We start from the raw sequence: 14,297 nt of genomic DNA on the forward strand, positions 1-14,297 counted from the left end.
GAAACTATAAGCCCTTGCTACTTCTGAACTACTCCTGACTAAAGCCTGGACCTATGTATTCATACAATGACTAAACAAACTTGTTAGGGTTGGGAAACACTGGCTTATGCTATTAATATCTGTAAATGCGATACCAAAAACATTAAGTGCAGGTTCACATTTCCTTCTAGTGTTGCCATGATTATCAATTAATCAAACAAATAATCAATCAATAACTGTAATTAATAATGGCTTTCTAATATCTTAAATTTGATTTTTTTTTTTTCCATTTGTCACATAAAAAAGTACAGACCATAAAATTAAAACTGGGGTTATTACCTGAAAATCTGACCCTTACCCTGTAACTGAACTGTGTAAATATTTGATAAGAAAAATGCAGAATTTGTGGTATGCAAGCATTAGAAAAATAAGACCCTATAAATGCTCTGCATATGCTTCAAAACTTCTTTGTAAAGGAAAAAATACAACCAAATGATGTGCTCATCTGTGTCTATCACCTAGCCAACTTAATGCCACAGTTAAAGAACAAAGCATACTATATGCAACCATTCACAAAAGCAGTCAATGATCAGAGAAAGCATTCCGAAGGATGTGTGCACGTAATAATTTAATTTTATACTAGAATTCTATTATTGTACCTGATAATTGTATTAGTGTCCAATAACTACTACTGTTAGGGCTGCACAATATTGCTACACACTGCTATAAGCCTTAAAACAGACAAACCCATCATGTATTGACCTACATTAACCCGACCAATTTAAAAAAAAAAATAAATCATGCCACATGCATGTCAAGTCAAAACCCACAAAAAATTACCTACAAATCATTTACTATTACTAATGCACAGGTAAATATTCCATCCATATCTGCTCCATCAAAGTTAGAAGCACACGATTGTATAGGATGTCTTTACATGCTGTAGCATTACAATTTCTCTTGGAGCCGAAACCTGTTCCAGCATGACAATGCCCCAAGTGACCACCATGATGACATAGTTTACTGAGGTTGGTGTGGAAGAACTCGATTTGGTTTCACAGAGCCCTGACCCAAATGAACACCTTTTGGGATAAACTGAAACACAGACTGCACCGCAGGCCTCCTCACCCAACATCAGTGCCCGATCTGACAAAAGCTCTTGTGTATAAATAAGTAGAAATCCCCACAGTCAGGCTTCAAAGTATAGTGGAAAGCCTTCCTAGAAAAGTGGAGGACATTATAAGAGCAAAGGGACAAAATATAGAATGGAATACTCAAGCAGAGTTTGATAGTCAGGTGACTAAACCTTTGGCCATATAGTGTACATCATGCAGCCCTAAATGTAGCCTAATTTAAAATATCTAAACCTAATCTAAAATATCATAAGCTATACACTAGCCCTGATATATACTGAGCTAATGGTAAAGAATAACCAATCGAAGATATAGATCAAGCCATGTTAGGAGTAAACCATGATTAGGTTGGGTTTATAACTACATTTTATCATGCTGCCCAGCTACAAAGTCGGTTGACTGAGCAGGAACAGAAACTAGTGAGCAAACATGCGGTCAGACATTTGTGCGGGTGCGTGTTAGTTCATAAACCCACATTAATGCATGAGTTGAAGTACGAGTGGGTCTGTTCATGCACAACTTACACAAGGTTACTGAGTGAGGCCAGACTGATCTGTTGTGGTTGCTGCTGCTGTTGCTGAGGCTGGGATATGGATGGCTGCTGCTGTGGTTGCTGTGATACTGATGGCTGCTGCTGTTGCCAAGTGGTTATGTTACTCGGCAACAGTGCACCCTGCGGTGTGAAAGCCTGAAGGGCCGTGAGATCTGCACTCGTCAGCTGATACTCTATAGATATGAAAAGGGGGAGGAAGATGGGGAGGGGAGAGAGGGGGAGATTTAAATTAGGAAAGATGTAAATTAATGGAGATTCCATCTCATGCTTGATCAACTTTTTAAATGTGAAGAAACTGCTGATGTGCTGCTCAATGTGAGCTAACTTTGTCGCAGGTCTTAAGCAGTTATTTTTGTCTGCTTTATGCCATCATGTATCCATGCTGTAACCCTCTTACCTGTGTTGTAGGCAGTTGGCATAGAGAATGGGGTCAGGAGACTGGGCGTTGCCACGGAAACCACTGGAGTAGTCAGAGGCTGGGTCACCTGGGAGGCACCTAAACGCTGAGCATTCTGTGGAAGAAGTGAAATGGACGTATTAACCTGGTGCACAGGACAAGTCACATAGAGCAGACACACTATACAGGGATGGGTAATATGACCATATAATATTGCAATCATTGTGGTAAATAGCCACAATGCACTGGGAATCAACATCTGAAATTGTTTTAATAGTTACAAACTCTGACTGGAAACAGATGATTTGATATGAATGTATTTTGTATCGTTGTTCAGTTTAAGAACACTTCTGTAGTGTTTGGTTTCCAGATGTTTCCAGTGCTGCCTCAACTATCATAAGAATCCCTTTGTCAAAGCAGTCTGGAGAAAGCATCTCTCTCTCTCCTGCTTGCTCTCTCTCTGAGCATGACAATGATGAAGGCTAAACTGAAGGTCACTCTGAATCATGCAGATTCAAACACATGCAGTGCACTCTGAACAGGCCACGTCAACAGAGGCTTCAGCAGAAACATAGCTGTGTGACTCACCAGGAGGATGTAAAGTTCTGGTTTTGTTTGGAGGTTAAGAGTACTTTATTGCCATTTCATTTGAAAAATTGATCATAACATCGGTTAAGGGCTATGCTAGAGACATAAAATGTGCTTAAATTTTAGGCAATCCTATTAGATAAATCACACAGCTTGAATGTTAGTGCTGCATGCCTGCTCTCTCTTCGAGAGAAAAAGCAAACTCCCTGGAGTGATGATTTATACTTGGTTGCTTTCTGTCACTGTCCGTGCATGTCTGTCTCAGGTACTGATGCGTGTATGTACCCTTATTTAAGGATGCATTGTGTTACTATACCAAGTCAAGATCACACTGTTATTTGGATGTCTGGATCTCTGAATCTATGAATATATATTTACACTTCTGTATTTTTGATATTCATGATCATTGTAGCACAATGATCATGATCCTCTTGATCCACTTCTATATGTAAGTAAAACTAATATCAATCACTGTTTGAGCATGCAACCAATAGTTAGATTATATCTTTGGGTGTAGTCAAACACAGTCAGGCAAACACACAAAAAATCAGTCACTGCACTACAACCATTAAAAACCACACAGAAGTCCGGGAACAGTCAAAAAAGTGAGTTGTATTCACCTCAGTCACCAACTCCAGCTCCTCATCTGTCTGCAGGGGGTGAGGTTGAACGGACAGAAAAATGGGGATTACAACTCCAAAGGAACAGGAAGTATTAACAGATCCCAAAAACGTTCTAATAATTAAGATAAAACTTCATCTAGCATTTGCTTTCAACAGACCCGATTACTGTAAGCCTGCTTAATTTAGGCTAATTTCTCACAGATGCTCTGTTTTAAAGTTTTCCAATCTTACCAACTATAGACCGGTTATTTTACATCAGGACAACTGCCTGACAACTGCTTGCTTAGAGATGGTGAATGCATATTATGGCCTGTATGTTCAGTGTGTGTGCCGTATCTGCGTGTGTGCATATGTGTGGACGTGTTGTTCTCACCAGCTGCATGAGGCTCTTGCTGCTTTGAGAGGTGATGACGCGGAGGTCCGGCTTACGACTGCTCACCATCTGAGGACTGGACGGAGGGGGGGATTTGGCTGGAACTACTTTCCCCAAGCTATTACCGTTTGAGACAGTGGAGACACTGGAGACAGAGAGGAGGCCTGGGGAGGCCCTGGCACTGATGTAGCCATTAGCTATAGAGAGAGAGAGAGGAGATAAATGCGTCATGGGTGTATATATATACAAAACACACAGTGGAAAAACGATTCAAAAAAAATTTGCTTGACCCAGCACACACACGCACATGGGGACATTTTCCAGTATTTTTGTGTCCTACCAGGAAAAACACAGTGGTTGAATATTTGCACAGCAGGAAGAAAGTCAGACTAAGCCTGTTACAGTTTATCCCACCATGTTATTTGCATTTTGTAAAAACACTTGGTCAGTGTTGCAAGTGTAATCCCCTGTTTACCAGCTATAACCCAGTTATGACTAAATTAAAGGGGAAATTACTGGTAACTGGTGTTTAGTCTGTGCCCATGTGGTGCAGCGCTGTAAGAGCTGCACGTGTGAGAGGAAAGAAAAAGGCCAAAATTAAAATCTAGCAGAGACATTAAGTGCCACAGAGGACAAATTAAAGACAGGAGTATGCAACACTGGGACAGAAAATAAAGGATCAGTATCAGTCTTATAAGCTGCTGATTTTCACTAACAGAGGCTTACATTTAAACTGTACTAGAGGGCAGTGTTGCCAGTGGACAAGAGCTGGGACTGGGACAAGAGAAGGACGGAGATGGGGGCTTTCCCATAGCTGTCAGAGTAACAATACGACATGGGACATGCATACACAGCACATCAGTATTCTAGCTTAAATGAACAGCTTATATCTACACGACTGTAATGTTATTATGATTATTGTCGTAATAAAAATTAATTTATTATAAACATACTTAGAGTCACAATGTGGAACATGCCAAAAAATTTACTAGTTTAACAATACAGCAGTGGGACAGTGATGAGAGAAATTACATGTGTAATAAAATAAGTAGTACAAAAAAACTGCTTAAATATTGGCTGAGAGTATTTAAAGCAAGTTAATGAATCGTCTAGGGATCAAAACTGGAAGGAGATTTTGCTGTTTGGTATTCCCATGTCCCATCATACTGCCTACTCACAAGGCGTAAGCAACAACAGTGTTACTCTGAGCATATGACATTATGAATGCCATTTGTTGGCTACGTCAGTGTAGCTTGGTGGAAACATACAGCACACAGATCTGCTACACGGGGGCAAACAGCAGAGCCAGTGAGCATCCCTTCTACATCAGGAGACCTGGAGCCCCTAATTATCCCAAAATACCTGCTTAAATATGTACAGGATACCTGACTAAATTTCTAAATAAGTATGTATGTAAGATAGAGTGTCAATGTATATATGTGCAGGCCCCTCTCTCTTTCTCTTTCTGTCTCATGTCCCTCTTAGTCTTCCTGTCCACCCGCCCTAGGGTCTGATTACTGCAGGCAGGCGGCGGGAATGGCAGGAATGTAAAGTGACGTCAATGCTGACATTCCCTAAGCTCCTTCTCAACTGCAACAGCTGAGAATGGAGGCAGAGAAGGGCTAAAAGAAAGAAAGAAAGAAAGAAAGAAAGATGGAAAGAAAGATGGAAAGAAAGAAAGAAAGAAAGAAAGAAAGAAAGAAAGAAAGAAAGAAAGAAAGAAAAAAGGAAAAAAGGAAAAAAGGAAATAAGTGTGTAGGGGCAACAAAACCTCCTATAATTTACTACTTCTCCTTCGATTACACTAACTGAAAGTTCCATCCTGATCCTCTAAACACTGGGATCCCTGTGCTGTTGCAACAGTCGCTACACAACAACCTGACCAGTGAACTGTGATCTCTAGCCACATTTGCTCTTTGATGAGCAGACGCTTCAATCTCCAGCTGTCTGCGTGTGTCAAGGCTACGTGTTAGGAGCTCTTGGCCAGGCCTGCTGGGCTTGCTGGATGCCAGGGACAAGTGAGATATGGGGAACAGCTGAGAAGGAACAGGATAGGAAAGCAGAAATGTGTGTGTGGGGCATGGGGTGTGAGTCCACACCATTCATGTCATTCAGATTTGTCATTTTGTTCACCCCGCCCCTTCCCGTGATCCCATGGGGCTTGCTGTTTACAAGCTAGGGGAGCGCTGTGACCCTCAGCTGCTGATTACTAACAGGTGCCTGTTTGTGTGCACAACTGTGGGGAGAGGGAGACAGAGATGGCCTGTAAGATTGACCTCTGGTCAAAAGCTCTTACTTCAACAGCATCTCTATCATACTTCCTGGACACCTGCCTTCTGCCATCCCGCCTACAGAGCCTGAGAGGACTGAGCACCTGGAGAAGAGTGGATTGATAATGAGCAACACTCACCCACTGGGCTTGGGCATGCCCCATTTGAGTTATTCAGATCACCTCCGAGAAGAGCACCTGAGAAAGGGAATTGAGAGGTTGAGAGGATTGAAGTGCTAATATGCCTTAATTTATTTGGCACTCTCAAGACACTTTGAAATATGTGCAGCTTGACCCTGGAACTCTATCTCGCTTGAGATAAAGACTCTTAAAAGGCCATATTCAGAGTTAATTTGAACACTCAAAGTGAGCCGTTAATATCAAAATTGTCCACATTGGTAATCAGATCCAGGCATAACTACAGATTAATCATTACTCGGGGAACTGAGCAGGTGAGTGAGATGCAGCGTGTGCAACTGAAGTGGACAACATAAATGCTGTTCAAGTGTAATATATTAAATTTATAGTCTATAGTCTACAGTCAATTAATTATTTATATGAATCACCCCTGTAGCCATGAGGCCAAGATTTAACTTACTAAACACCACAGAAACACTTATTTAGTGGCCTGTTCAGCATAATAATACCATGAAAAAAATCAGACTGACCATTCATGACCTTAGTTTTACCTGGTTGTCAGTTTAAGTTGTGAATCTAATTCTATTTCATCAGGCTAAAACAGGATGTGCAATTTTATAGGCTGCCATTCAAATTTGCAAGGATCGGGTGATTAACCCGATATCACCTCTAGGATCCTTTCCGCTTCCTGTTCATGACAAAACAACTTTAATAAATTTACAATATATTAAATGGCTATGAAATATTTATCTACATTTTATCTACTTCTCATTTGCTAGGATTTTACTTCGCATATTAGTCTAACTGTATATTTCAAATCGTCTCTTGCTGTTATGTTACATTTTATTGCTCTAGGTTTTTTGTTTTCTTGCTGTAGGAGTGACAGCGCTAGGTTGGCTACTGAAAGAACCAGAACAATATCATTTCCTCATACCGTTATACTTGTGTGGGTCTCAGATGTCTTAATCCCAGTGTACCGGACTTAATAATGTGCAAGACTGCAATACACCCAACCCCCTCCATCCTCTGCTCCTTCCACCACTCTTTTCTTTCTTTCTTTCTTTCTTTCTTTCTTTCTTTCTTTCTTTCTTTCTTTCTTTCTTTACTAATACAGATATATTTGTAAATGGTATTGTTGGGTCAAAAGGTTTTCTGTTCATGTCAGAGATTTCATAAAACTTGGATTCGACACTGAAATGCTGAGACAATAGTAAAAAGCACATATTGTGTATACATGGACAGTACATACTACATGGACCAGGACGTTTATATTATTTCCGCCAACTGCACGGCAGTAATGATGGCCAGGTCAAGCAACAAAAAGACTTTTGTATGGTCAGGCAGAGAGCTGAGCACACAGAGGCTGGTTGTGTAGCAGTTAACTATGTATGTAATCCATATCCAGTAAAAGTACAATTTAAAAAAATAATAATCTAAAATTATTTCAACCTATATTTCGGATCACATACATTGCTTCAACATGAAAGCTATGGTTTCGACATGATGCATTTTTGGTAACTGTTCGAAAAAGGTCAAAACAGAGAAAACCATATCTGTTACCAAATGTATCCACTTTAGTGTAGACACGTCTGTGTATCCTTCTTACCTGCACTGGCTGGTCTCTGTGGCAGACCAGGAGACACTGTGTTCCTCTGGAGCTGTGGTTGCTGTGGTGACAGCAGACGAGGGTCCGTGAGTGTGGAGGTGACAAAGGAAGTGGTAACAAGGCTGCTGGGATTGCTGAAGGGCAGAGGACTCTGACTGGACACGGGCACTGTGACTGGCATGGAGAAAGTGGGTGCTGGCACTGTAGACTGAGAGCAGAGGGAGAAAGGAATTAGTGATGCCTTTGCTTCCCTCATATATTGTGCACACAATGACAGATGTATAATATGCACTGTAATGTAAACACGCACACATTTTAATAGCATGCCAGTGACTTGTGCAGACTCTCCAGAAGCAGAGCATGGGCAACTAAGAAGTACAAAGTTAATCTCACTGAACCTTAATACTCTTAAAAGAGCTACTAACTCTGGCATGACAGTAGCAATTTATCTTCTGATCAGTCCAAAAAGGGGACCAGTTTTTGAAAGTTTATTTCAAAAACAAAAGATGATTATAGTTACAGAGATCTTTTCAGTACCAGATTAGACCATACTTCAAAATCTAGACTTACAATCTACTCTGTTTTCTGTGGGTCTCATAATCCAAAGAAAGTATGTGTTTTATGGTTAGCATTTTAGCATTGTGTTGTGCAACTAGCCACTTCTAGTACTCTGTGCACTCAAACTGTCCTCTAGCTCTGATGAAGACCCATTTTACCATGATCCTCCACAAAAGCAGGGCCACTAAAATTAGAATGTGGGCCGCAACGGGCCTCTTGCGTCCTGAGAAGGACCCAGTTTAGCAGTCTGCTTATTCGAGTCCTTTGTCTACTTGCTGCTCTGCTGTTCCATCTCTCTCTTCAACACCCTTATTTGAATCATGTAAATAAGAGTCTTTCCATCCTGAAGTACAAATCAAGGAGAAAAAGAAACCTGCTTCATTCTTCTCAATTCACAAAACTAGGGGGAAGTGGATCAAGATAATTGATATACCATTTAAACTGGCCACATTTATCAAAGTTATTAAAGAAGATTTTTCATACATCAAGTTCAACATATAATAGTTCCAGTCACGGCTTTGACGTGTGAGAGATAAAAAACATATATTGTGGATAGATAAAGACAGGATATTCTGTCACAGGAAAATAACCAACGACAGAGTATTGTGACCTGTAATTAACCACCCCCAAGTTGATTAATTTCCTGTAGCACCACACCCTGTCATATTTTATTCCTCTTTTTCTTTTTTAAATAAACGAATGACACATCATCCATTTTATTCATTTATAGTAACATTAAATAACATAGAACAACTTACCACTTTTTTTTTTTTATAACAGCTAAAGTTAGCTCTTGCTCTATTTTTTTTTTTTAACAAGACAAAAATGTGCAGCTTGTCCTTCGAGTGGTGGGATATAAAGGAACAGCTTGTTTTACCTCAAATAGCTGACACACACTACAGTCTTGCTAAATAAACATCTTACCGAAAGCTTCACCAAAGCAACCTTTATACCTTTTTGGGAAATACCATTAAAAAATTTTTTGTTTTTTTTTCCAGTTAAGCTTAATTTATGTGAACACTCAAAATACAATGAGTTGTGTTATAATTAAAAGGTATAACAGTGAGCACATCAATGTTGTTGTTGTTGTTGTTCTTCGGCTGCTCTCTGTTTGCGGTCACAAAAGCGGACCATCTGATCTGCATATATTTGATTTGGCACAGGTTTTATGTCGGATGTCCTTCCTGATGCAACCCTTCGATAATTATCTGTGCTTGGGACCGGAACTGAGAGTTAACCTCTCAGTGGCTTTAGTGACCACATTAATATATTCCTATAATTTACTTTGCCAACAAATCATAACTGTGCTATTATAGAAAGGAACCATAACTTTCTGACCAATCAGATTATAGAATTCAGCAGAACATCAGAACAATTCACTGGCAACTAAGGATACATTATAAATTGAACAACATATGGGGATCAAATAAGAAATACTGTGTTATCTGGTCCGACTTGAACATTAGCAAAAGAACTGACAGCGATAGCCCACTGTGACATGCTGGTGACTCGGGGGGACAGACAGTAGGCATGTGTTACAGCACTGCACACGAGCCAGGCGGTGGGAAAGGGGTTAGTGAGTGGGGAAAAGTGGGAGGAAAACGAGAAGCATACATCACTTTACAGCACCTTGGACTCGATCACAACTTCATATTGTTACATATTCTACTATCCTGTATATTAAAAACACTAATGTTTAAGACAGGGTTTTAACTTTTAACATGTTGCTATAACTTCTTTCCAGTCACAAAAGGACTAGTTAACAATGAATCTATCTTGGAAGGTAGCAAAATCTACAAGGTTACAAATGTCCTCCACAAGATACTTATTTTCTTCAGTAACAGCATGCAACCTCACGGACTCAGTATAGTCTTGCATGAATCACATTTACCTTTAGTACAGAGTTCAACATAATACACTATATGTATTTCTTGCCAGTCATTTATCGAATAGATTTAACTGCTTGATGTAATACGAAAAGGAAAAAGAAAAAGGTCCCTTTACTAGGATGGTTCCACTAAGAAAATGGCCCAGAGCTAATGTCTTACAACACACTGAAAGAAATACAGCGTTTTATTCCGACAGGGCACAATTATGTATCCATAAAAGTCTTCCAAAAACTGCCTTAGCTGATTTGTACAATAATGTACTGGAAATTGAAGCTAACATCAGAAATTTGGATCCTATTATGAACCATTTTTTTTAACAAACTTCGACCAAACAAAACAGGAATGAAAGCAGTTAAGTAATAATCTCCGAAATTGTGTTTATATAACTAAATATGTATGACTGTATTACAGTTTCTCCCAGGGAGTCCCTAACTTGTGCATTCCCACAGCGAGCAAATGAGTGGTGTTATAGTTCTGCTATCTTTCATATGAGAGAGAGAGAGAGAGAGAGAGAGAGAGAGAGAAAGAAAGAAAGAAAGAAAGAAAGAAAGAAAGAAAGAAACAAAGAAACAAAGAAAAAGAAAGAAAGAAAGAAAGAAAGAAAAAGAAAGAAAGAAAGAAAAAGAAACAAAGAAAGAAAGAAAAAGAAAGAAAGAAAGAAAAAGAAAGAAAGAAAGAAAGAAAAAGAAAGAAAGAAAAAGAAAGAAAGAAAGAAAGAAAGAAAGAAAGAAAGAAAGAAAGAAAGAAAGAAAGAAAGAAAGAAAGAAAGAAAGAAAGAAAGAAAGCAGTGCCATATGCTTGTATGCTTTCGTTTGCCATCTCCCTTGAATGGTGCGCTGGGTGTACTGGTCATCATTCTCTTTAAAGAGTCAGACACTTTTGAGTTAAACTTTAATCCTTGCACTGATACTAGGAGGATGAGTGAGGACCATGATTTTCTCTAGCATCTAAAAGGAAAGTCCCATGAGGTAGACCTATTTCTACAATGACCAATGGCTGAACTTTTTGCCAAAAAAAAGTATTTTTTTTTTTATAAAATAACAGAGCCAGCACAGGAATAGGGCCAAATTGTATTCAGCCGCTCTAACAGCTGAGTAAAGGGGAGAAGGGCTATGCAGTAAATTTTGTGCTGTCCCTGTGGCCGAGCACACACATTCAGAGGAAATTGAGAGAAATGGAGGAGAGGGTGGGGAGTGGTGTGGGGGGTGAGCCATGGTACGCAGGTGCTCTGTGAGTTGGTTGCTTGGGCTGACAGCAGGCTCTGTGAGTTGCTTGCTGGGCCATGAGTGGCCCCCTTCACACTGGTACTCACTGACAGTCTATAGCTCTGCATCATTTTATCAAACTCCTCGTCTATCTTTTTGTACTTCTCCTCAGTGCGAGGTGTGAGCGAGAAGGGCTCCTCAGGGTCCGGGCTTTCCGAATCCCGGTGCTCTTTCTTGTTCAGAGCCTTCATATAGGTCCGGGACAGGATAGGGAGAAAGAGACAGAGAGAGGGAATGAGGTTAGAACAGCAAGAGAAAGAGGGATACTCACGCCATATCGCTTGAAGAGGATATCCAGTTCCTCGCTCTTTCTGAACTTGTCGTCTTGTAGGGGGCTCTGGTCAATTGAGTCATCACCGTCTGGCTCAGGACTGTTGCAACCGTTAAAGCCTTTCTTTCGCAATGTCTTAAACAGTTCAAAACAGGACAGAGAGGGGAAAACATGAGGGCATATAGAACATTCAAGTCAATAACTAAGACATTTAGAGCTATTATTACATTTGGTGAGTTACATCAGGTGTTATAGGGTTGGATTTAACACCATGATTTTTTGAAACTGCATAAAGGTATACAGAGAGCTAGAAGGAGAAAGTAAGGGTGTGAATGGAGACATTCTGGTGACGCCTTGGCATGGAGTGGTCTTATTTTTAGAGGATATCCCACACAACCTTTCCTCAGAGTAGCTTTACTGGTGTGACTGCAATCCACAAAATAAAGGGGCTCAGACCAGTATACATCCTCCTCTCACTAGCCTGACAGCAGTATGAAGCAAAGAGAAACTCACAGAAAACAAATCTCACAAAGAGCCAACATAAGCCACCATACTGCCAGCTTCAGAATTATTTGTGAATAAAATTATCAATATGACATTTAATGAGCAATTTACATTACTGTAAATTAATGGAACTCCAACTATTGCTATTTGGTGTTACCTGTAAATAGAGCAACTGCATATTACTGTTCAGGACTGATAAGATGGTAACTCAATATGAATTATCAACATTAATGAAACAGATGGATGGAAACATGCAGCACACAGAGCCATACAGTTACTTCCGTGCTCTGCTAGGGCAAATTAAGCTGAGGTCTGCAGAAATGACAGCAAAGGGAAGGGGAAAAAAATCTCCATCAGGCAGTGACAAGGGCACCAATGCAATCCCGTTAATTCACACTTCTCTCTCTTACACACACACACACACGGCCGAGTATGTCAGCTGATCTGGTCTCTGGGCCTGGGCCATCTGTTCACCTGTCCCTGTGCTCCTCTCTCTGCTGGCTCTCTCTTTCATGTGGCCGGCTTCTATTGTGTTGCCAAGGTAAGATTCCCCTGCAGAGCTCCACGCGCTCTGAATGGTTGGAGCTCGTGTTTTCGTTCTTCTGCCCCTCCCCCTCAGTTTCCCCCTCCCCATCTCTTCCTTCCTGCTCTCCCAGCCTTCATAAGCCTACTCTCATTTATCCTCCTCCCTTCTTCTTCCATTAGCTGTGCTCTCGTTCTCTTCTTCTTTATGCACCTCATGCTCTCTTCCCCTGTTCTTGCGCTCTCCCACGACTATTTGGACTGACTCATTCCTGTCCTCTTTTCCTGGTATCTATCCATCCCTACATCCTGCCACCCTTCTCAAATTCCGAGTGCTTATTTTCTTTTCAGAGCCTCATGCGCTCTGTCTTGCTGGCGTGTATGAGGGCGTTTGGTGTGGGTTGCTGTATGTGGAGGCAGAATGTAATGTCATGTCCCATTTGCGCTATGTGGAGTGTGTGCGGGGCCCTCATGTCGTCCCTGGAGAACACACACCCGGCCACGGCTTTGCTATGGCTGCCCAAAGAACAGAGAGGCTACACAGAGACGCACAGCTATTTCCTCCTATTCACCTACCTCTGCTGTGGCCCCTTTTAAAAAGTGCTTTCCTGCATCAGTGTGCCCATGATTTATACATGGGTCTAATGTAACTTCTCTATCAGCTGCTTGGATAACAGTGTACATAGCTTTGGTGTTTTGGGTAGAGGGGGAGTTAGTAGGGAATGCTTTATGGAGTTGAAATGATTCACTGTTGAGAACAGCTTAAGTATTACTAGATTTTATTCGACTATACCTTGAAGTGTTTCTTTCTTCACTGCTTAATAAAGCATTATTCTTCACCAGTATGCCCTGTCCATTATTTTACTAATGACACATGTTAGTAGAGAGGCAAGGTGTGTTCAGTTGTGCTACACCAAATCAGTTTCACATGCGATAGACTGAAGTGTCAGGACCAGATCATCCTGATCCTCTTCTGTGATGACTGAGGAAGATCACAAGAACTTGTTGTTCCATCACATGCAGATTATACAAGGAGGTGCCTTTCGGAGATGGTCAGATTAGGTTATAGAGTGTATATAAGAGCCATCTACAGGAGCCCTTACACTGCTCTCCAACACTCCTCTTATCCTGGTCTGGAAACACCAACAGGCATGTTTCCACTAAGAACCTTTTGAGGAACTAAAATGTTCTGCAACTCTCCTGAATGAGAACTGCACTGTTCCTGAAAAAGTTCCTAGTTCCTGAACTTATGTAAAATAACAGAGGTGATGCAAATGCATACACAGGCAGTGCAATGGATATGACATTTCGGCATGGAGCAACACAGCAAACCTGGAAAATAAGACTGAAGTTGTCCTTGTGCTGTCCTTTATTGTAACACTTTTCCCTAGCTGTGTTAAAGCTCATGCGTAAATGCCATACCACTTCACTACAAAATCACCACTTGATATGCTCCTGTTATGCTAATATAAAAGCTTTGTAACTGCTTGGCAGCTAAACACAGGTTTCTGAAATTCCAAATAAGTGGTTTAGTCATTTAGTGTAGCTTGTATTTGATCTATCAAACCACACACAATATGGCAAGCTCCAGGAGTTCCTATTGCACAGAAAAGTACTTTTCCTGGAGCA

At 40.7% G+C, this 14,297-nt stretch overlaps 1 protein-coding gene across 10 annotated transcripts in view; it reads right to left on the reverse strand.

Annotated features, from left to right (window-relative positions):
* The window catches only part of mef2d (myocyte enhancer factor 2d), a 57,246-nt gene that overhangs the window by 8,788 nt on the left and 34,161 nt on the right, over positions 1 to 14,297 (reverse strand). For 5 of the 10 annotated variants that reach the window (XM_058391868.1, XM_058391858.1, XM_058391845.1 and 2 more), the window contains exons 4-10: positions 11,419 to 11,556; positions 7,660 to 7,867; positions 6,057 to 6,113; positions 3,647 to 3,843; positions 3,271 to 3,300; positions 2,063 to 2,177; positions 1,637 to 1,838 (exon numbers count right to left, since the gene is read on the reverse strand). In XM_058391868.1, coding sequence (XP_058247851.1) covers positions 1,637 to 1,838; positions 2,063 to 2,177; positions 3,271 to 3,300; positions 3,647 to 3,843; positions 6,057 to 6,113; positions 7,660 to 7,867; positions 11,419 to 11,556 — 947 coding nt within the window. Of the gene's footprint in view, positions 1 to 1,636; positions 1,839 to 2,062; positions 2,178 to 3,270; positions 3,301 to 3,646; positions 3,844 to 6,056; positions 6,114 to 7,659; positions 7,868 to 11,418; positions 11,557 to 11,642; positions 11,778 to 14,297 lie in introns of all 10 variants that reach the window. The other 5 variants (XM_058391828.1, XM_058391878.1, XM_058391853.1 and 2 more) reach the window with 4 other exon arrangements.

Source organism: Hemibagrus wyckioides, linkage group LG01 (assembly GCF_019097595.1).
Source record: "Hemibagrus wyckioides isolate EC202008001 linkage group LG01, SWU_Hwy_1.0, whole genome shotgun sequence".
NCBI lineage: Eukaryota > Metazoa > Chordata > Actinopteri > Siluriformes > Bagridae > Hemibagrus > Hemibagrus wyckioides.